The 23,287-nt window shown below is 46.9% G+C and overlaps 1 protein-coding gene across 4 annotated transcripts; it reads left to right on the top strand.

Moving 5' to 3' along the window:
- Positions 1-9,407: 9,407 nt before the first annotated feature.
- Positions 9,408-22,390, top strand: URAD (ureidoimidazoline (2-oxo-4-hydroxy-4-carboxy-5-) decarboxylase). Of its 4 annotated transcripts, none has more exons than XR_006814888.1 (4): positions 9,408-9,617; positions 18,914-19,440; positions 20,435-20,616; positions 21,248-22,390. XR_006814888.1 is itself a non-coding variant. In XM_045978085.1 (2 exons), exons 1-2 carry the CDS (start codon positions 9,434-9,436, stop codon positions 19,252-19,254), a joined length of 525 nt encoding a protein of 174 aa, XP_045834041.1. In that variant the 5' UTR covers positions 9,408-9,433; the 3' UTR covers positions 19,255-20,098. The 4 variants fall into 4 exon arrangements, 1 of the variants encoding a protein (XP_045834041.1); XR_006814889.1 differs by having other exon boundaries at positions 20,407-20,616; XR_006814890.1 differs by having other exon boundaries at positions 20,392-20,616.
- Positions 22,391-23,287: the final 897 nt, after the last annotated feature.

Here is a 23,287-nt window from a genome sequence, read left to right as displayed (position 1 = left end):
GCAGAGGGAGAGGGAGAAACAGGCTCCCTGCTGGACCCTGAGATCATGACCTGAGCAGACGGTAGGCGCTTAACCGACTAAAGCACCCAGGCGCCCCCAAACATTCTTTATTTTCACCTGGATTTTTTTTAAGCAACAAAAACATATCTTATAGTTCTATAGTCAGTTCAACAAATGTCCTTCTGGGCTAAAGCCAAGGTGTCATCAGGGTTGCCTTCCTTTTTGGAGGCTCTAGTGGAGTCTCTGTTTCCTCGCCTGTTCCAGCTTCTAGAGGCTGCTGGAATTCCTTGGCAGTTGGTCCCCTTCCTCCTTCCTTATAGCCTATGGTGTTTCATCTCTCCAACCATTCTGTAGCCAGAACTCAACTGACCCTGGTTCTCTGATTTTAAGGATTATGTCTTTTCACTTGGATTTTTAGAAGTTTGAAAGTAGATACGATTTATTCCAAGTTGTATGCCTAATTCCTGTTTGTGTGTACAGTCAGGACACGCACCATACGTGTATTCAGTTATTTTTTGCCTATTCAGGTTAAAGCATAAATTATGCTTGATGTTCAATATTCAAAGAATTTGGTATTTTTTCTTATAGTAATAAGTGAAATTTACCTTTTATGCCCCCAACCCAAATCCCAGATTGCTTCTTCAGAGGAAATGCTGTGCAAGTTTCAGGTATAATTCTTCCATCTTCTTACTTAAATATACTTAATGTTACATGTATTTATACAAACACGCACCCCCGCCAAACTGTTTTTTATATAAATGGAATTATACTAGCACTGTGGTCAAACGTATTTTTATTCTTGACCATGTGTCGATATTTTACCAACTCTTCGTGTCTGTGTGCTACTTGTGGCGAGCCAAGCATCGTGCTAAGACTGATATATGTATTACCGTCTGTAATTTTCCTAGCTGCCTTATGAAGTAGGTACTAATATGATACCATGTTTTTCTGGAGAACTTGGAACTTAATTAAGTAACCTGTGGTCTCCAAGCTCCTCTTAACACTAATCATGTGGTTACTCTTGGGTTCTACCATTATTTTATCTATTGTATTTATTTATCTATTTATTTATAATTGTGGTAAAAAAAAACACATAATGCAAAACTTATCGTCTTAACCATTTTTAAGTGTATAGTTCAGCAATGGTAAGTATCTTCACATTGTTGTGCAGCAAATCTCCAGAACTTTCTCGTCTCGTACATCTGCAACTTTGGCCCCCACTGTACAATAATTCACCTTTTTCCGTCCCCCAAGCCCTAGTAACCGTCATTCTACTTTCTGTTTCTCTGCATTTGACTACTTCATATAAGTGGAATTATATCATATTTGTCTTTTTGTGACTGACTTATTTCACTGAGCATCCTGTCCTCAAGGTTCGTCCATGTAGCGGTACATACATGTGCTTTTTCTTTTTAATGCTGATACTCCTTCACAGTATGTGTGTGTATCTTGTTTATTCATTGATCCACTGATGGGCATTCAGTTTGCTCCTACGTCTTGCCTATCGCGAATATTGCTGCTGTGAACAAGGACGTGCCAGTTCCTCTTTTGTGACCCTGCTTTCGACTTTTTTTGTATATTTTCATATGCTTTTGTAGAGAAGTGGGATTGCTGGATCAACTGGTAATTCTATTTTTAAGTTTTTGTTGTATTATCTCAAGACCCTGGTGTAGTGATCATGTGTTTCTTTGGCCATCCGGTATCAGTTCCCATTTCTTTCGATAACAGCTCTGTGGTTGGGGGCATGGCTTCTCCCGATGGCATGCAGTGGAGTGGGACTTCCATAAGCGGTCTTCTAGCCAAGGAGGGTCCCTGACTCAAGCTCAGCTCATAAACTTCCTCTCTTATTCTGGAACTTTGCATCTGGACTGGATTCAGGCAAGGATCAAAAAGGGAGTTGGAACTCATTATTCTCACTCTACCTGTCTCCGACAAAAGTGACAAGCAGTTCCCACTTCCTAGGTCCCTGGAGCTGCTTTGGTCCTTCTTCTTGCACAAGCCTTGGTCTCTGGCCTTCCTGTTAGGCCTGTGAGCTACCCTGTGTCTTTTCCATAAATCCCCTTGCCCCAGGAGCCCAAGTCTGTCTCCAGAGCTCACAGCCAAGACCCTTGGCACACACACCTGTACCGATTTACAGTCTCCTCTGCCAAACTGAGGATTTCATCTGCTTTGCCTTCTCTAGAAAGTCCCCTCTGTTTTGGTTGTCCAGTGATCTCCTTTCAAGTTTCAAATGATTTATCTTCATTTGTACATGATTCCATTATGTTGACAGGATCTGAGGAATTAGAGTCACAAGCATTGAGTAAGACCTCTTGAACCGCTTGACCAAAAATGTGGGCGGTCATAGGGAGGAAAAGAGAAGCAAGTTAACTTTTATAGGAATATCTTCCTTTTCCTTCTGCCAAACCTTTTTAAGGTCAGACCCACATATATTCTGAACATGACTTCACTGCAGATGGAACCAAATAAATACATTTATACATGGAATCACCAATGCAACACACCCCTTGCTGTTGCCGTGGATATGGCACCAAAATTTTGATTTCCTTGAAAATGAATATTCTCTTGTTGATGAGCTTCACAAAAATGGCACCATACTCTATATAGACTTCCAGTTCCTGCTTTCTTTAAAAAAAAGATATCAACATCATGCTTTCTAAGATTCACTCGTGGTGTTCTATGGATCTCAAACTCTTTCATTTCATTGATGTGTGATGTGACTATACAATTACCACTATTCATTCATTTTCACACTGATGATATTTGAAGCTTTTTGGGTTAGGTGAGATAATGGGTTCTTGGTGTTCATTGATATTATCTTACTTTGTAATATAACTTTTGTAAATACCAAATATGATATTTATTATTTTATTTCATTTTATTTTATTTCTTTTCAGTGTTCCAGCATTCATTGTTTATGCACCGCACCCAGTGCTCCATGCAATACATGCCCACCATGGGGCACCTGGGTGGCTCAATGGGTTAAAGCCTCTGCCTTCAGCTCAGGTCATGATCCCTGAGCTGAGGTCGAGCCCCTCATGGGGCTCTCTGCTTAGCGGGGAGCCTGCTTCCTCCTCTCTCTCTTCCTGCGTCTCTGCCTACTTGTGATCTCTGTCTGTCAAATAAATAAATAAAATCTTAAAAAAGTATATATATGCCCTCCATAATAGCCACCACCAGGCTCACCCAACCCCTCCTTCCCTCCCAAACCCTCAGTTTGTTTCTCAGAGTCTACAGTCTCTCATGGTTTGTCTTCCGCTCCAATTTCCCCCCAACTTCCCCCAACTCACCCAAATATATTTATTTATTTGTTTGTTTGTTTTTAAAGATTTTATTTATTTATTTGACAGAGATCACAAATAGGCAGAGAGGCAGGCAGAGAGAGAGATGGGGAAGCAGACTCCCTGCCGAGCAGAGAGCCCACCACCACCGGAGCCAAAGCCAGAATCTTTAACCCACTAAGCCACCCAGGTGGCCCCCAAATATGATATTTAAAAGGCAACATTCTCTGAAGAAGAAGGCATTTTTAAAACTGTATTGGGGAAAACAGAATTAGACCCTACTAAACCCAGCTCTTATCACAGATCCGGTATTAGTGTAGGTCAGGTTGTGTCTCTGACTTAACAACACATTTTTTTTTTTTAACGATTTTATTTTGGGGTTTCCTGGCTGGTTCAGTCAGAAGCGCTAGCGACTCTTGATCATGGGGTTGTGAGTTCAAGCCCCACGTTGAGTGTAGAGATTACATAAAAACTAAATCTTTATTTTTCAAATTTCTTTTATTATTTAAGTAATCTGACTAAGCCATCCTGGCGCCCCAAACCACACATTGTTACCGCGTGGAAAAACACAACTTATAAGCACTGATTTTAGAGATGTGTTCTTGCTACTGCGTGCAGTCCCTTCCATCTGACCAGTAGGTGGCGCCCTAGGACTACTTTTTTTTTTTTTTTTTTTTTTTTAATTAATTCCAAGCAGGGGGCTGGACTTCATTCCTACACCCTGCCTCTGGAAAGGCAAATTTTAACAAGCAGAATAAAGAAAAGGCCAGTCTGTTAATTAGAAGGAAAAACAATCCTCTACACAGATCACTTAAATTCATTTCAGTACCTGGTTATTTCTCGACTATGATACGATTGCGCATTTTACCCACATTATTTTCACATTCCCCACATTAACAGAGCAGTCTGTCACTTTCTTTATGGAACTCGGTTTTTACCATTCGATTCTGCACAGCACGTTTACCAGCACAGGGGACTGACTTTGGAGCTTATTCTTCTTGGAACACTTTCTATGCATAGTGTTGCCTGAGCCTGGACTGGCTTGCAGTTGAAAACAGAGTCTGTTTCTCAGAGATCTTTTGGAGTAAGGAAAACAGCCAGGGGTGTTTGGCCTGCAGCAGGAAGATGTCCTGGGTGACCTCTTATCAAAGTTCCAGCCCTTCGATTATCCACCTTCTGTCCCTCCTTCACCCACCTCTGCCACTTGTGTTTCTTCCCGATCTTCCTTCTCTTTCCTCAGCTCTTCAGGAGGGACTTTCCCAGCGACATGATTATCCAAACCCCTCTGCCACTCCCACTGTCATTTCTGTCAAAAATAAATTCCCTATCAGCGTTCAAATTTGCTTCTGTCTATGCCACCATGACCCTAAGAACAGAAAAAAAAGGTAAGGGGGAATTATCACCTAGAAACACCACACTGGGCCGCCTGGGTGGCTCAGTCATTAAGCATCTGCCTTCGGCTCAGGTCATGATTCTAGGATCCTGGAATTGAGCCCTGCATCGGGCTCCTTGCTCTGCAGGAAGCCTTGCTTCTCCCTCTTCTACTCCCCTTGCTTATGTTCCCTCTCTCACTGTCTCTCTCTCTCTGTCAAATAAATAAAAATCTTTTTAAAATAAGAAAAGGAAACACTTCCTTAAAAAAATACTAATAATAAATACAATAAAAATAAAAACAACACATCTTTTTAGCTCCTCGGAGCCTGCCATGTATTAAATTCCAAATTATCTTACTGAGGCAGAAAAGGCTTGATGAATTTTTTGTAGTAAAATATATATAACCTACTTACATGTACATGTACAATTTACGATCTTAATCATTTTTAAGTGTAGGGCTCGATGTCATTAAGTACATTCACAATGTTGTATGACCATCACCGCTATCCAGCTCCGGTGGAAATTTTTCGTCTTTACAAACTGAAACTCTGTCCCCATTAAACAATAACTCTCCAGCCCTTGACAATCACCATTCCACTTTCTGCTTCTTAAAAAAAAAAAAAAGATTTTATTTATTTATTTTAGAAAGAGAGAGAGACTGCAAGAGTGCACATGTGTGAGCTGGGGGAGGGGCAGAGGACAGGGACAAGCAGGACCCCGGGATCATGACCTGAGCTGAAGGCAGAGGCTTAACCCACTGAGCCACCCAGGCGCCCTCTACTTTCTGCGTCTCTGAATTTGACTCCTCTAGGTATCTCGTAGGAGTAGAACCATCCAGTATTGGTCATTTTGCACCCGGCTTTATATGAACATTTGTTGATAATAGACTGTATTCCAGAGCCGCGCTGAAGGCTTCACGTGTGTATCTCATTGAACGAGACGGGAGGTAGAAGGTTGTGCTCTGGCAGTTTAGCAGCCAGTGAAACCAAGGTTTAGGAAGGTCGGCACTGCCTTAGCCACACGAAGCAGGTACTAAGCTCTGGCCTGGCCCAGCACCACACCCTCCGCCTCCTCACAACCACACCCGAGGCCTGGGCTCCTGCCGGTGCTTCTCGCTTCGCCTCAAGCCTCGGCTAACAAACGTGGTCTGGTAACAGCAAGACGATGAGTTCTGACTCCCAATTTGCCTCACATTAAAAATACGTACGAAGGAAAGCAATCTGTCTTTCTGGCATCTTATTGGGAAAACGCTCCCATTTAAGCTCCATAAATGAAAAGTTAAGGGCTGCCAGTTAAAGGGAACGGATGTGGGAGTGTTACAACCAAAAAACCATGAGACAAAAATTTGTGGCTATTTAACCATTTTCTCTATGTTGGGGTGCCTCCGTGGCTCAGTCGGGTAAGCGTCCAGGTCTTGATCTCAGGGTCATGAGTTCAGGCTCCTCGTTGGGCTCCACAGTGGGCATGAAGCTTACTTAAAGAAAAAAATAATTCTCCATGTTCAGCTAAAAGTGTCTTAAGAGAAAAATTATAATAAAATCAAATATAAGGGGTGCCTGGGTGGCTCAGTTGGTTAAAGCCTCTGCCTTCGGCTCAGGTCATGATCCCAGAGTCCTGGGATCGAGTCCCGCCTCGGGCTCTCTGCTCTGCAGACAGCCTGCTTCCTCCTCTCTCTCTCTCTGCATGGCTCTCTGCCTACGTGTGATCTCTGTCTGTCAGATAAATAAATAAAATCTTAAAAAAAATCAAATATAATATATTCAGCAACCAGAATATAAGAATCCTATCTGGTAGGACCAAACAAATCATGAGGCTACATGTTTATATCATTTCACTTAAAAAAAAAATATTTCATTTATTTGACAGAGAGAGAGAGACACCAAGAGAGGGAACACAAGCAGGGGGAGTGGCAGAAGGAGAAACAGGCTCCCCGTCGAGCAGGGAGCCAGATGTGGGCATGATCCCAGGACCCTGGGATCATGATCTGAGCCTAAGGTAGATGCTTAACCATTGAGCCACCCAGGTCCCCCTCATTGCACCTTTTTTTTTTTAAATTCTTTTTTTTTTTTTTAAAGATTTATTTATTTGACAGATAGAGATTACAAGTAGGCAGAGAGGCAGGCAGAGAGAGAGGAGGAAGCAGGCTCCCTGCGAGCAGAGAGCCCGATGCGGGGCTCGATCCCAGCACCCCGGGATCATGACCTGAGCTGAAGGCAGAGGCCTTAACCCGCTGAGCCACCCAGGTCCCCCTCATTGCACTTTTTTTAAAAAGCATTATTGATATATATTTTGTATACCACACAATCCCCTTCTATATGGTGTACTGTTCAATACATTGGCTTTTTGCTCGGCTGCAAATTGCCTTACCTTCTGACCACCTGCTATTTCGTCGATTGATTTGATCGGTGAGGGTCAACAGAGGTGAAGCCCAGAATGCTGAGTTAAGCCCAGCGGCATGAGCTGCTGAGTTCCACATTAGTAATTTGTATTTTGTTGTTGTCCATATGTTTTTATGTCTGTGATTATTTAATTCCTTAACTTTTTTGTGTCTCGAAGTTTGAATGTTAATAGGTAATTTGGAGTTTCATTATTATACAATAGATAGAGCAAAATAGAAGTTTCAGTGTCTAGTCTGTGCCAGAAAGGTAGCAATATCAGCAGGGAGGTCCTTCCCATCCTTGTGGATCAGCATTGCCATGAGAGGAAGGAGTTTCTACTTGCAAATTCAGATGTCTATCTCCTGCTGTTCTCAGAAGAAATGAGAACCCCCAGGCTCCAAGCCCCAGGCAGGAGCTCCTTTGCAGGTGGGGAGACCCTCAGTGTGCAGAGATAAGAGCAGGAAATAGTAAGGGGTCAGGCCTGAGGGGTGGAGGACAAAAAGCCATGGACCCAGGATGGTCTTCTTTCCTGGCATCTGACCTACCTTCTTTTCCCAGATTCCAGGAACAAGGGTGGTAATAAGGCTGGAGAGCCTAGACAGACCAGTCGTGGGGATCCAGCCAGACTCCCCCTCAGTCTTATCTCCCCACAGTCTTATTCGGACATTGCAGATGCCGCACAGGTCACGCCCGAGTGAACCGAGGCTCAGGGCGGTGGTGTCCTCAAGAAGGGGAAGAAACGGATATTGAGCTATTAGCTGGGTCTGCAGCAAAGCCCGCATGGACAAGGAAAAAGCTCTAATGGCAGAAAGGAAAAAGGAGAAAATTCTGTGGTTGGGCCAACGGAGAGATTGTACACAGAAAACATGAGCCCACGTAGAGCTCTGTCAAGGAGCTGTTTTCTGTACTTCTGTATAGTCACTAATCTTTCCCCAAATCCCACAAGGTAAATACATCATTATCCCCATTTTACAAGGAAACTGAAGAACAGAAAGTTTGATCACTTGCCAAACGTCTGATCAGTGACAGAGGCAGGATCAGAACTCTCCTGGGTCTGTGCTCTCCACACTGAGTTCTACACCAAAACTGTGTACACACTAGGGGATTCCATGTGTTTTCACAAATACATGGTACATTGTATATCCATGTTAACTTCTATGAAGACAAGCCAGTAATGGCAGTCTCCTGTCATTAGATTTACTTCCTACAAAAGCAAACCTTACCAGCTTCTTTTCAGGAGATGAATTCTTGGTCACTCTGTCAGGTAGTCAGAGGGAACCTGGGCTGGACCATGTCTACAAACAGAAGGAGGACAAATTCCGTGACTCCTGAAAGATGGTCAAATTGTCACCACCTCTCATAAACCACAGTGGACAATGCAGTTGACTTATTAAAGCTCATAGGGCCACTCTACCCTTGAGTTTTGACTCCAATGGAGGCAAACATGTAGATAGTATGACTTTCACAAATATGTTGGCATTTTTTTTGTTCTAAAGGGAAACAGCTGCAATTTATTTAAAAATTTTGACCCCTTCTTCTTCTTCTTCTTTTTTTTTTTTACTTTATCTTCCACGGTATCTTTTGTTTTGAGTACACATGAAAGCTATTAGAGTGAGAAATTGAATCTATGTGGTCATTTGGTCAACTAAGTCACCCCATGTTCAGTGGGTACTTACCGTGGGCACAGTTCTAGGCACCCAGGACACAGAGGCAAATAAGACATACTGTCTCCAGGCTCATGGAATTAGTTGGGGCTGAGAGATGATATGCAAACAAGTAAATACAATAAGCAAGGTGATTTCAGATAGGTGTGTATATATATTCAGGAAGAAACTAACACGTAATGGTGCCTGAGAGACAACTGAAAAGGGGACACCATTATCTCTTAGACACCACATCCTGTGTAATGAGCATTTATGAAGTACCTGTCATGTTAAGCATCTGAGATACAGAGAAAAGATAAAACACACAACCCGACCTCTCTAGCAGCAACCAATGGGAAATCACACATTAGGCAGGTGGACCTGTGACCTGTCTTTGAGTTATCAGACAAAGCTTCCTGGGATACCCTTGACATTAAAATGTTAATGACACCAAAAGTGTCTCTGGCTTAAATGCCCACAGTGAAATAGGGTCCCTCCCACCTTGGTGGGAACAATTTGGTGAGAAACAATTCCCATATAGAGATCTCCACTCCCCGGATTAGAACCTTAGCCTCAGTTTGCTCATTACACAAGGATTGTGGATCTGCTCCTGCCAGAGGCATTCAAAACATGCCAAGCTGGTGTTGCATTAAAAAAAAAAAAAAAAGCTTGCGCATTGAGCAAATATAAGCTGGCGAGCAGAGCCAGGGTCACTCGCTTTCGAGAGGGGACCTGCTGTTCTGCGGCCTCGTGTTGAATGCAAGCAATGGACATTGAGAAGGTCAACTCCATGGACTTTGGGGAATTTGTGGATGTGTTTGGGAATGTCATTGAGAGGTGTCCTCTGATTGCCGCTGCTGTTTGGTCCCAGCGCCCCTTCTCCAACTTGGAAGATTTAGAGAAGCACTTCTTTGCCTTTATTGACTCCCTTCCGCAGTCAGGTAAGGCTTCGGCATTAGACGCTGAGAATCTCCACAAAGGGATTTCAAATATGCTTATCAAAATAATTTTATCTTTTTAATTTTTTTTAAAGATGTTATTTATTTATTCGACAGAGAAAAAGATCACAAGTAGGAAGAGAGGCAGGCAGAGGGGGGTGGGGGGGAAGCAGGCTCCCTGCTAAGCAGAGAGCCCGATTGGGGCTGATCTCAGGACCCCGAGATCATGACCTGAGCTGAAGGCAGAGGTTTAACCCACTGAGCCACCCAGGCGCCCCTCAAAATATTTTCAGATGTTTCAGCCTAGTTGCTTATTGCTGATATATTGATCAGCACTTTTTATTGTAAGATTTACTTTCCTCAGACTTAGTAAATGGGAGTCACACTTGCAAGGTGTTAGGCCAAAAGTGGAATTAAAGATGTATGTTGGTCTCAGCTCAGGTCTTGATCTCAGGGTCATGAGTTCCAGCCCCTTGTTGGGCTCCACACTGGGCATGGAGTCTATTTTTTTAAAAAAATTAAATTATATTAAATTTTTAGAAAAAGAGACTATGTTGGCTCAGGTAAAGGAGCTGTTAAATATTAAAGCTATGAGGTCAAGAGGGAAGAGGAACAGGCACTTGTTTCCTCAGGCCTCACAGTCGCTCAGAGGCCAAAGGTCAGGCAGAGGGCCCACCCTCTCTCAGCCAAGTGTGTTCACTTTGGGAATGTCCTGTATGCAGGAGAGGAGACAGCACAGTATCAGAATATCTCAGGAGCCCAGGGGAAAGAGCAAATGGCTGACATTTTTACCAGAAAGGGCCAGTTTGGACTGGACCGCTGAGGAAAGTAAACTCATTCAGATCAGCAACTCCCTGAGGGAGTGAAGGGGAAAAGACGAAAATCTGAAGGAATTCCTCTGGAGAAAGGGAAAGAAATTGTTGATTTCCTCTGGGTAGAGAGAGAAAAGGAGACACTTCTGGGTGTGGGGTGAGGAGAGGCGGGGTGGAGGTTTAGTCTAACTCCAAGTGACCCAGAATGACGCATGGCCTCACAAAGATTCAGAGGCCCAGGATTAGAGTCAGGGCTGCTTACTGGGCTGTCCTGTAGCTTCAGAAAAGCCTGAAGGGAGATGAGGGGCAAGGGCTGCCTTCACAGAGGGGCCTTCTACAGAGATCTGGTCTGTATGTGAAGGGGTTGCGGGGAGAATGGCTGCTCTCTTTTCTGCCATCACAAGGCCAAGAAACAGACTCTTGGCTATCCATCCAGAGTTTGACATTCAGGATGGTTTCCAATTGTCAGATGAATGTCTCCCAAAGAAGGAACTCATTTTAATTTATTTTAGGCACATTTAGCAAGAGGGGAGGAACGTGTTAGAAAATCAGACTGACAGAAATGTCAGGACTATGTTGGCAGTCACCCAGTTCTCCGGGCCTTTCTCAGCTCTGCCGCTGGGCTTAGACATTAGTGGGGCTGATGGACACCAGAGCCTTGTGACCAATGACTCACAGGAATGGTCAGCCCTGGCTTGAGGAGGGAAGGGGTTCCCCTTGTCAGCCCACAGCCTGCCGAGTGAGCTGGAAAGAGCAAGAACCCATGTTCATGTTCATCATGTTCACCAGAACCCGTGTTCAAAATGTCTGACAGGAAAATGTGGGGCAAATGAAAGCCTTCTAGCCAGAGGGAAATAATTTTTAAAGGGTGTGAATGCCTTATGAATGGCATTTTTTTCTATCACGTTAAAAATAAAAGGGAGAAAAATCCCATTATCTGTCTTAATACACAAGGGATGATGGGGGTGGGTGATGGGGCTGGGAGGGAAGGTATTACATGGATAATTTAAATCCAGTATTCAGTGGTTTATCCAGTTACTCGACATTTATTTAGAGTTTACTGTGCCAGAAACTTAGATAATAAAATTAAAACTTCCCTATTTCTGTCTTCTTTCCCACCAGCAGTCACCCTGATAGGTTTGAGCAGAGGTTCTGGGTAAGGTCTAGTTAAGGGGTGCCTGGGTGGCTCAGTCATTAAGTGCCTGCCTTCGGCTCAGGTCATGATCCCAGGGTCCTGGGATGGAGCCCCACATCAGGTTCCCTGCTCAGCGGGAAGCCTCCTTCTCTCTCTCCCACTCCCCCGCTTGTGTTCCCTCTTTTGCTCTCTCTCTCTCTGTGTCAAATAAATAATTAAATCTTTTAAAAAATAAAAAAGATCTAGTTAAGGTTAAATCCAATCACAATCCTGAGCAAAGTGGGATTTGGGGATTGGCATTCACTCCCTCTCTCCCGAAGCTTGTTTTTGATCCTTCTCCTAACTCAACAGGATTCTGTATTCCAGCCAGTGTCAGAATCTTACATCATTCACTGAATAGGATACTGGGACTCAATAAAGATCTAAATGCATGAAATGATTTCGAAGGTGAGATCATGAAATAATTTTCCAAAGATGATGGTTCCTGCTATTACCCTGTCCCCACACATTTTCCCTGGAGTGACTTTAGTGGCAAGTCAGTGGGACAAAATGCCCAGAGGAAACTGGAGGGTTGTTCCCTTCTAGACTAGACATTGTTCTGTGGAGGGACTTCCCTGTGGGCTGCTTCTCAGTCCTAAGCCAGCGTCCACACTCTCTCAGGCAGCGGGGAGCAGAGCTTCAATGCCGTATGGGTGGTCACACTGATGAGGTTGCTGCTGCTGATGTTGTTAGATAAGCAACTAATAATAACAATAGCTGCAATGCCTTTCACCCTTACTATTGGTGTGTTTCAGGCACTTTTCTCAGCACTTTGCATTTGTCAACTCGTTGAATTCTTGCAACAATCTTATAAAGCAAGTATTATTATTATTATACCCATTTTACAGATGAAAACTGAGGCACAGAGAGATTAAATAACTTGGTCAAAAGAACACACAACTAGAAAGTGGCAGAACTGGAATTCAGAACACTGATAGTCAACCCAACAGCTTTTGCAGCATTTTTAGAGAATCAGGGAGGAACAGCCTAGAAGCATTTTCTAGGGATTATGTCTATTCGTTCAGTAATTTATTCAATTAACGTTAATGCCCAATGTCCCAGACGCTATGTTCAGCTGTTTAAATAAGCAAATAAAATAGGATTTACTGACTACTCTAGCTTTAATCTTTGCATGGTTGGGAACAAACTGGGTGTGATAGTCTTCGAATCCTAAAGCTAAAAGACACCTTAAAGAAAAGTTCGGGATATGGTAATCTACTTGGTCAAGACTTTGTTTTATACATGATCTAAGAAAACTGTCTACAGGGCACCTGCGTGACTCAGTGCGTTAAGCCTCTGCCTTCAGCTCAGGTCATGGTCTCAGGGTCCTGGGATGAGCCCGCATCGGGCTCTTTGCTCAGCAGGAAGCCTGCTTCCCCCCCCCCGCCCCCCACCCCCCCACCGCCTACCTCTCTGCCTACTTGTGATTTCTGTCAAATAAGTAAATAAAATCTGAGAGAAAGAATGAAAGAAAGAAAGAAAAAGAAAGGAAGAAAGAAAGAAAACCGTCTACCATTAGCAGAAATGAAAATCTTGTTTCTAGAGTAAACCAAGGTTGACAATCTATTTCCATTACACTCTGATGATTGTTGGTCAGTAGGTGGCAGTCCAGGATTAACATTCAGCTCTGGCATCAATTGGCAAAGTACTCGGAGCCAATCAGTTCCTGATTTCCAGGCAAGGGGCACGGCAAAAGTAAAGGGAAGATGGTTGAAACACCTACCCATACACACACACTCATGCACACCAAACACACACAGCCAATAACAAACCAATTCAGTATTGATTTGTGTTAAAAATCAAAGAGAGGGGCGCCTGGGTGGCTCAGTGGGTTAAAGCCTCTGCCTTCGGCTCAGGTCATGATCCTAGGGACCTGGGATCGAGCCTGGCATGGGGCTCTCTGCTCCGCGAGGAGCCTGCTTCCTCCTCTCTCTCTGCCTGCCTCTCTGCCTAGTTGTGATTTCTCTCTGTCAAATAAATAAAATATTTTTTAAAAAAAATCAAAGAGAAAAAAAACCCTCTCATAACATAGGGTTAATCGTGTATCTCCTTGTGACATTTCAAAATTGCAATTGTTCCATAATTTATTACTTAATACATATTTCATAGTTGTTGAATGAATAAGAAAGATATTCATAATTCCCTGAAATGCAGATTATAAGGTACTTAGAAGAGACTATTAAAGGGTGTTCAATCAAAAAAACATATAGCACTCCTTCCTGAGAGTGATGTGTTGGTCAGGTGTCCACTGTGCCCCAGGAATTGTCCCAGGCATTGGGGACAGAGCAGTGAACAAGACAAGTGCCTACCTTCAATGAGTTTACATTCTAGTAAAGAGAGACAGGATTAACATGAATAAGTGAGATAATTTCACACTGTAGGAACTATTAGAAGAAAATATGTAATAAAAGAGTTCTTTCTTAGGAAGTGACATTTGAGTTTAAGACTGAAAGATGAGAAGGAAGCAGTCTAAGACCAAGAGAAGGCCATCTGAGAAAAGGAACTTAAAACTTTTGGCATTTTGGGAGCACAGAAAGCCCACAGTGTGGGGAAAATAGTGAAAAGTGGAGAGATATAAGGAAAGAGAGGTCAGGCAGAGGGACTGAGGAGGTCGTAAAAGTGAGGGGAGATGCTTACTTGGACTAAGTTTGGAGAGATGTGACTGGGTTCTCGGAATACATTTTAGAGTTAGATTTGCAGGTTTTTTAAACGTGTATTTATTTATTTTTGAGGGAGAGCGAATGGGGGGAGGGGCAGGGGGAGAGGGAGTCTCAGGCAGACTCCCCACTGAGTGTGGGGCCTGCCAGGGGGACGGGACAGGGGTTGCTGTATTTCAGGACCCTGAGACCAGGACCTGAGCTGAAACCAAGAGTCTGCAGAGGTTTAACCCACTTCACTACCCAGTCGCCCCTCAAGAGTTTTTTTTTTTTTAATGGATTTGGGAGGAAGACAGGTCAAAAGCAAAGAGAAATTAAGGGTACCTTAAATATGTAATCTGAGTAACTGGATGGGCAGTGGTGCTGTTTTCCACAATGGGGAAAACTTAACAATTGAGAAGACAAGGTAGAAAATGGGAGCTTGTTATGCCTGAGGTGCCTATTAATCATCCAAATGAAAATATTGAGTGTCCCTATGAACTATAACACAGGAACTCATTGGCAAGCTGTAGGCTGGACTGGATCTGGGTGTCATTAAAAAAAACACCAAAACTGAGGGCATTCCTGCTGGTGGGCTCCCTGCTTAGGGGGGAGCCTGCTTCTTCCTCTCTGTCTGGCCCTCCCCCTACCTCCTTCTCTCCCTCTCCCCCCCCCAAATAAAGAAATGAAATCCTTAAAAAAAAAAAAAAACCAAAAACTGATGACATTTAAAGATACGGAACCCAGGGAGAACATCTGGGCGTCAGTGTAAATACAGAAGGAAGACAGGTACGTACTGAGCCCTGGGGTGCTTCCGTGTTAGTGACCAGGCAAACCAAGAACCAGCGAAGAAAGGAGGCGAGCGCTGGTAGTCTTTTAAGAAGGAGAGAGGAACAAGCATGTGACATTCTCTCCAGAGGCTGAGGAAGAAGACCAGGCACTGGTCATGGGACTTGGGCAAGATGTCCATCATCTGTGACCCCGATGAGTGTGTATTGACTAGTGGGCGGGGCTGAAAGCTTAAGAGAATGAATGTGAAATAGGAGGCGAGAAAGCGGGGAACACTGAGTAGACAACTCCTCTGAGGAGTTCACTGTAAGGGGGAGCAGCGATATAGAAAGAAACTAGAGGACAATAGGGAATCAAAGGTGGGTTTTCATTTTCTTTTTTTTTTTTAAGATTATTTATTTATATATTTGACAGACAGAGATCACAAGTAGGCAGAGAGGCAGGCAGAGAGGGAGAGAGGAGGAAGCAGGCTCCCTGCTGAGCAGAGAGCCCGATTTGGCTATCCCAGGACCCTGAGATCATGACCTGAGCTGAAGGCAGAGGCTTTAACCCACTGAGCCACCCAGGTACCCCGGGTTTTAATTTTCTTGATGGAATGGATGATTCTAAGGCATGTTTGTCTGTTGATGAGGATAACAGATCATGGAGTGGGAAGGAGAAATGGATGTTTGAAATTGGAGTCTTGAGATGAAAAGCGGGGCTTGGGGGTGCCTGGGTGGCTTAGCCGTTTGCCTTTGGCTCAGGTCATATTCCAGGGTCCTGGGATCGAGCCCCACATCGGGCTCCTTGCTCAGCAGGAGGCCTGCTTCTCCTTCTCCCACTCCCCCTGCTTGTATTCCCTCTCTCTCTGTGTCTCTGTCAAATAAAATCTTTTTAGAAAGAAAGAAAGGAAGGAAGGAAGGTAGAAAGAAAAGCAGGGCTGGCTTCAGGAACACAACAGAAGGGACAGATGATCCATTGTACCAGGAGGGAGAACACACTAATTCCTACTGATGTAGGGACTCTGGTGGACTGGAATGGGGTTCTAAGTCAACTGCCTCTTCCGAGTGGCCACAATTGCCTGCGCTGTTCTCCTGTTGAAATAGAATGAGCTCTGCGCCAGGAACTCTCCTAGATGCAAAGATCTGTGACTTGTGGTCATAGCAAATAATACATGTCTACATACATGTGACAAGCCAGTGGCACAGGCAGTAAGATTTTAAGAAAGACTGAAGATTAGGCAGCATTGACATGGTCCTGAGAAGCACAGGATACTCCACTGAGCTGGGCCCGCCGCCCCCCCCCACCCCGCAAAACGGGGGTGGAGAGTGTGCTCATGGGGTCAGCGGTGTGGGGCAATAAAGGGGGAGTCTTTGGTTGGATGGGATCAGGTTCCCTTTTTTTCTGAGCTGCCATCCTCTAAGGGACTCCCTATACCTTTCTCTTTATCTGCAGCTCTGTGTGTGTGTGTGTGTGTGTGTGTGTGTCTTTGCTCTGCCCTTTTCTGGGCCTCCCTTCTCTCCTCTTCTCCCACTCCTCCCCGCAAACAGTGTAAAACACAAGCTGGATCCTGGGCAAACATTAACCCCAGGCGGCATTTTCAAGGGGAGAATCGAACCCAGGGGAGTGAGAAGCGAGGTGCGAAAGCAAGAAGGAAAGAGGGACCAGCCCCGCTGCACCTCGACCTCTCTCTGCTCTGTGGTCAGTTGGGGGAGTCCGCTGGGGAAGGACCCCCATGCGGGCGCCACGCAATAGCTAACTACTTCCCCCAAGCTCCAGTTAGGTCTCTAGAGAATAAGAAATAAGGGGGGAAGGGAAGCTGGGAGAAGAGGAGTCGGTGAGAAGACTGGCTCTCAGCCAGACCCCCCCCCCAACACACCCGGCCCCGCCGTCTACAGGCTGCTTTGAAAACCTGAATATGCAAGGAGGGAGAACCAGAGGGAGCCCGCAGGGTCCGGACTTGCAGAGTCACCCGGGACTCTGTTTCCCCATTCCCAGCCCGCCTCCGCTTGCCCGGCCCAGGGCTGGGTGGATGCAGAGTAGATTCTGCGCGGCAGGTGTCCGCTGGGCACAGCCAAGCTCCAGGGCCAGGGTTTGGGGCCGGGAGTGCCGGTAGGGAATTTCACGCCTTCATTTTCGCCCCACCCGGACCGGGCTGGGCGCAGGAAACAGAAAAGAACTACCAAGCATTTGCAGCGCCTGCCCCGGGGACAGGGCTCCTGAGAGGAGGGTCTAAAACAGTGGTGTTATAAAGATGGGAGAATTGGCGACAAGAGTTTCATTTAAATAAGTGCTCCTTAGCCTCATAGGGGCAGCCAGTGCTCTCAAATCGCCTAGCATTTGAGCTACTAAGTGACCTTGGGTAGGTCACCTAATCCCATCAGAACTTTCACTGAATGCTCTCTTAAATACAGATGTCCCCACCCCAGTTATCCCTACCTGGCCACTGTCTAAGAGTTAGGTGGTGCCATCCCAATCATCGTTTAATTGGGCAGAAACTACCTGGTTTGAGTACTGGGAGGTTTATGCCGTAACTAAAGCAAGTTTTAAATGATCTTCCTTTCCAACAGAGCTCAGGGCTAATCCCAGGGCCACAGTCGGATACTCCCAACTGCACCACAGTCCCCTTACAGAGTTTACTACAACTTCTAATAATGGCTGTTTATTGGATGTTTGCTAGCATTAGGCACTGTGTGGGTTTTTTTTTTAAGATTTTAGTTATTTAAATAAAAGACATCACAGTTAAATTTAAATAAAGAGAGATCATCAAGTAAGGATAGATAGGCAAAGAGAGAGCACGGGGAAGCAGGCTCCCTACTGAGCAGAGAGCCCGATGGGAGCCTGGATCCCAGGACCCTGAGATCATGAACTGAGCTGAAGGCAGAGGCTTAACCCACTAAGCCACCCAGGGACGCAGGCACGGTGTTTTAGCGAAATGAATTGTCTCTAATGCTCACAGCTCCTCTGCAAGTTAGATGTCATTATCCTCATTGTACAGATTATGGCTGTCAGCTTACCATATCTGAAATCCTGCCCAACCTTGACCATTCCAATTCTCTCTCTAGAGAGCTAAGCAAAATGGCTTAGGCCGGGGGCTCAGGGAAACTCCCTGGATTTGGATTTAAAATCTCAGGTGTCAATCACCAGGGATTTCCAATTTTAGGCCTAAGAGATTATGAGAAACCATCTCCCAAGAAAACTCCAAGGCAGTCTGCAGTGTCTTTGGAACCTACAGTTGCAGAAGGGGAAAGAGCCTCAGGCAGGGTGGGTGATGAGTGGGTGTTATTTTCCTAAAAGGAAGAAACTCACTTTCATTCAAAGGGCTGTGGAATTCCGGCTGGAAATGGGTTTCTTTACACTTAATCATCTGTAAGCCTCTTTGGATGCTTGATTCCAGAAGCCCAAAACTCACACTTAGGATCACAAAATCCTGGACATTTATTTGCCAAGCCCCGTGGATGTTATCCCTCTGGACCCTCCCCGCCCTTCTCCTTTGGAACAGAACGAAACCCATTCTGTGGCTTTTGCAGGAAGTCTTCAGGCCCTCGCGTCCGGCCCTCTGAGACATCAAAGCCCCCTTGAGAGCAAAGGACTTTGAAAAGATACGAAATGCTCGGTCTCCTTATCGCGTCCCTGCTCCCTCCCGAGCAAGTCGTAAATTCCGAGCCCCAGTGGCCTCTCCCCTCAAGGTCTCAAAGGACAAACTTGTCACTTCCCGCCCCGCCCCTGGGTCCAGGCCGAGGGCCCTGAAGCTGGGACCGAGGGGCGCAAGGTTCGGGACGTGTTTGAGGGGCGGTGGCCGTGGGCACCCCTGCACTTCCAGGACACCCCTTGCTGCCCTTCGTCACCTCCTGAAGACCCGGCTTCCCTGGCGGGCGCGGTAGCCTGCGTGTCTGTGCTTCCCTGCAGGCCAAGAGGGCATCCTGCGCTGCCACCCGGACCTGGCGGGCCGCGAGCTGCAGCGAGGCACGCTCACCGCCGAATCGCAGCGCGAGCAGAGAGGCGCGGGCCTGACGAGCCTGGACGCGGACGAGCGGCTCCGGCTGGCGGAGCTCAACGCGCAGTACCGCGCGCGCTTCGGCTTCCCCTTCGTGATCGCCGCGCGCCTGAGCGACAGGGCGGCCGTGCAGCGGGAGCTGGCGCGCCGGCTGCACTGCCCGCCGGCGCAGGAGTTGCGCACCGCCCTGGGCGAGGTGAAGAAGATCGGCCACCTGCGTCTCGCCGACCTCCTGGGCGCGGAGCAAACCTGACTGTAGCGTCCGCGCGAGCCCGGGACCCGGGGCGCACGTCCGGACGCGCGGGGACGGGAGCTCGCGGGCCGGGAACGGCGTCCAACACGCGCGCAGAGGGAGGGGAGAGCTGAAGCCACCGCACGAATAATGAGCCCTTTTGTCCACCCACCCACACGCGCACGCTTTGCCAAAATCTCTGTAGAGGTTCGTGCTTTGGCCCCGATTTATCCAGCTCACTGCTTCAATTCTTCACTCCCTTTGCAGCGCGTTGACACCACCAGCCTTTGTGGATTCCAAAGCGCTTATCCAGCTCTTGTTGGGTCCGCATCCTCTCCCGCTAAGCCCGAGCTGCAAAGCAAAACGGGAGGGAAAGGCATCTTTTTATTCCACAGCGCTTTGTTTGTTTTTTCTTTCCCACCTCTTTTGCCCTACCGACATTAACATGTGAGCAGAAGTAGTTTTCTCCCTCTGGGGCGCCTACGGGAGCCGGGAGCCCGGGCGAGGAGAGCGAAGTACTGATTTGGGTCCTCAGCGCCCGGCAAGCCGCGGGTGGGGGGGGTCCGTGGGCGGATGGGAGCCTGGTGACGGGCCAGCGTTGGGAAGGCGCCCCGTGGGGGCAGGCGGAGTAGCTGCCACAGGCACTCTTGAAAGAGGGGTGGGAGTGGGGGTGTCTCCATGCTGGACGGGCCTGAAAGTCAGGGGCAGGCGGCCTCTCCGCCTCTTCCAGAGGTCGTCCCCCCACCCCCGACTCTCCCAAAGGTCGTCCCTTGAGGGTTGGGTCGTCAGAACTTCAGGCTGCCCCGGGAGAGCCATCGGTCATTAAAAAGTTAATAATAAAATAAATAATAATAATTTAATAATATTCACTGAGTAGTGCTGGATATTCTGGCCCCCAAGGTGGAGATGAAACCACCCCCCACAGCCAGTGCTGATAAAGCAGGTAATGGAGGAAAACGGTGCGCATTGCGATCTTTCTGGCCCGCGTAGGCCGTTTCTGGGGAGGTTACCAACCGGGGGCTCCACAGCTGTCTGGCCTGAGAGCCAGAATGTCCACTCATGCAGAAGGGGTTCATCTCACACATTCTCTCTCTCTGGGGAGCATGGGTTCTCCCCACACATTGGAAGGTTTGTCTGACCCCAACAACACGACTGAAGTTTCTGTTGGCACAGGAGAAACAAGCCATACCCGTCCTCCTAGATGCAGACGTGGTAAGAAGTGAAGGTCCTTTTGAAGACTGGAACCTCCATTAGGGACCATCCCAGGCCCAGGGTCGCAGCAGCAACGGCAGCAAGAAAACCTTCTTTTCACAAAAAGCAGTGTGGCCACACCTCGGCTGGGGGGCTGAATCCCACAGAAAGAAGCCGCTCTGACCACACCAGGTATTTCGAACAGGGGACCTCCATCCCTTCTTTCCCACCATACAGGCGTTCTCTGCTCGTGCTAAGGGGGGAAGGCTGAAGCTGGTGACAGGGCTAGGTGGGGGTTCCAGGGCAGTGAGCAGTGATTACCCACATCCCTATAGATTAATGCCAGGGCCTGGCTGGCCTGGGCCTGTGCCAGAGGCCTTCTCGGGAAGCAAGAGCACCAGGTGTACACGACAAAGGCAACTTGATGACTCAGTTCCTGTGCTCTAGGACCCCAAGGCCACGGTGGGCCCCTTAGGCCTGGGGCTAGAATCCTGCTTCACTTTCGATGGGTAACTTGGGGGCCTAGGATACAAGTGCCACAGGCTGGGTCTGAGACACATGAATCCACTATATTCGAGCCACCCTGTCCAACCCTAGGATAAGTCCTGCTTAGATAGATGGGCCCCACTGCAGAGTCTGGACTGTCCCTGTAAATGCACTCCACCTAAGAGAGCCAGGCTTGGAGGGTGGGGGGACGACACTTCCAGCTACAATTGTAGACTGAGTGCCCAGGAGATCTGGACCTCTCGGGCTGGCTTGACCTGGGTGTCCTCAGTCACACAGTTACATTTCAAAGCTTGCCCGAAACTGTTTCTTTCTGCAGGAGGAAGTTCTGTGGGGGGAGACCCTGGATCCGCCCCTGAAAGGAGCTGAGAGGTGGAAGCTGAGGGGCTCCTCTGGCCAAGACTCCTGAGCACTTGTAGCCTTGCAGGCAAACGCAGGACGCGGGACGTGGGCGCCAGCCTGGCAAGGGCCCTGGCAAATACAACTGGCAGTTCTGGCTTTTTTTGTCTCTAGTGGGAGCAAAGAGTCCGAGGCCGGGTCTTGCAGGAGCGAGCGGGTCACCCGTGGCTGCCAAAGTCTGGGAGAGCAGTTTTCTGTGGACTCACACAGCAACACGCCCTGGGCTTGTGCTGGCCTTGGCCTGGCGGAGACATTTTTTGTTTTTCGTTTCCGTGCTGCCCTGCGCAAGAGGCGGGAGACAAACCCGGATGGCGGAGACCAGGGGCCACTGTCTGAGGCCCTCGTGTGTGGGCACCAGCACAGGCGGCGGGGTGGCCTGAGCGCGTTCGGCATCGGGGTTCCAGAGTTGTTGGTGCAGATTCTAGGGTGGATAATTTAATATTTTACTTACTAATTCATTAACACACGAACACAATAGCAATGCAAAAAACAGTTGGAAGGCAAGGAGCTGCTTTCAGTCCCCTAACCCTGCAGCCCTTCCAAGCACACTCCCTTCCCAGGTGCTGGTACTGCTTCGCCAATTTTCACCCCCCTCTTAAAATGTCCAACCCCAACCCAGCGTGTGCTCCGAGCAAAAAGACCAAGAGCGCTCCCGCTAGGAACCCACGAGCCCAATCCCAGCTTGGCATTCACCTGTGTAACTGAGAAACCAAATTGGGGAGGGTCTCCTTTCATTTGCCCAGAGACACCGTCTTTTTGGTCTGTGTGTCTAAAAGATGTCCACAGACACGGGCATGGGAAGAAGGGAAGGGGGAAAAAAGACAAGACAATTTCTTTGCATAAATTTCTTTATTCATTTTAAATTTGACACACTTCCGGAGATCAGCCTTAGGATGTCAATTCCAGTTCAAAAATAAAGAGCTCTTTTTAGAAAGTATGTACTGTAGGACAGGAGTAGATGAAGACCTTCTTTGGTAACTGGTGAAAAACTTGGGATGGAATTTATGGAAAATTCGCCATTCAATAAACTAATAAACAGCAGTTAGCAGGTGCCTGTGAAAGAGAGAATAAAAGAGAAATGAGTGGGATGCGGGAAGTAGTCCGAAATGTTGCAACAGCAAAACCTGATTGTTCTGGTACTATTTGGTGTGGGGGGTGGGGGGTGGGAGTGGGGAGTTTGGATTCCGGGAATCATCTAGTTGGTTTTGTTTCCAGGGTGGCACCAGCAACCTTAGTAATAATTAACATCCTACAGAGTCTTATGGGTTCCAATGTACCTATAGTAGCTCATTTAGTTTTAGTGACTGGAACAGCTAGCTGTGTGACCTTGGGAAAGTCGCCCAACCTCTCTGAGCTTCGGATTTCTCCCCTATAAAGTGGAAGTGCGGCACAAACAGTAAGTCCCCTGTCTCCCTTCCAGGGTGAGTAGCTTCCCAGTGACTCAAGGAGAGCTGAACCTTATCTGAGCCCCTTCCCTCAGCCTCATAAAGACTACTGTGTAGGGCTTCCTCGGAACATATTTTCATATGATAAGCAAAGGTCACTCTAGGCATAGACGTTGTGAGTGAACAAATGGTAACTGAAGGCCTTCCACGTCAAGACCAAGTGATAACGTTTAGCTGCTGCTGGCCCGGGAGCCCGATTCTCTTCAACATCAAGGGTTTTTCTCCTGGGGTGAGACCCCAAGGCCCTCCCTTGAGGGACTTTAAATCATTCTCAGTGCTCATCCATCACACGGAACGAGAGTGGGTTATACAATAACTCCACACTGACCACAGACTCTCATTTCAGAAGAAAGAATGAAAACAGGCCACCATCACTTATTTTCATGATATTCACCCAATGAGCAAAACTGGATTTCTGTACCCAAATATCACCTTCTCCCTTGAGGCTCTTTCTTTTCCTAAATCTCCTGGCTTTAAGAATATGGATAGAAGAGTGTGATGAAAACTGTAAATTC

Source organism: Meles meles, chromosome 14 (assembly GCF_922984935.1).
Source record: "Meles meles chromosome 14, mMelMel3.1 paternal haplotype, whole genome shotgun sequence".
In the NCBI taxonomy this organism is placed as follows: domain Eukaryota; kingdom Metazoa; phylum Chordata; class Mammalia; order Carnivora; family Mustelidae; genus Meles; species Meles meles.
The sequence above is the reverse complement of the archived record's forward strand: the minus strand, read 5'-3'. Positions and strand labels throughout refer to the sequence as shown.

Bases quoted from the DNA above. Each gene is read 5' to 3' on its own strand.
- URAD (XM_045978085.1), top strand. From the start codon at position 9,434: ATGCAAGCAATGGACATTGAGAAGGTCAACTCCATGGACTTTGGGGAA. The intron at 9,618-18,913 runs GTAAGGCTTCGG...GCTTCCCTGCAG, and splicing joins TGACTCCCTTCCGCAGTCAG to GCCAAGAGGGCATCCTGCGC.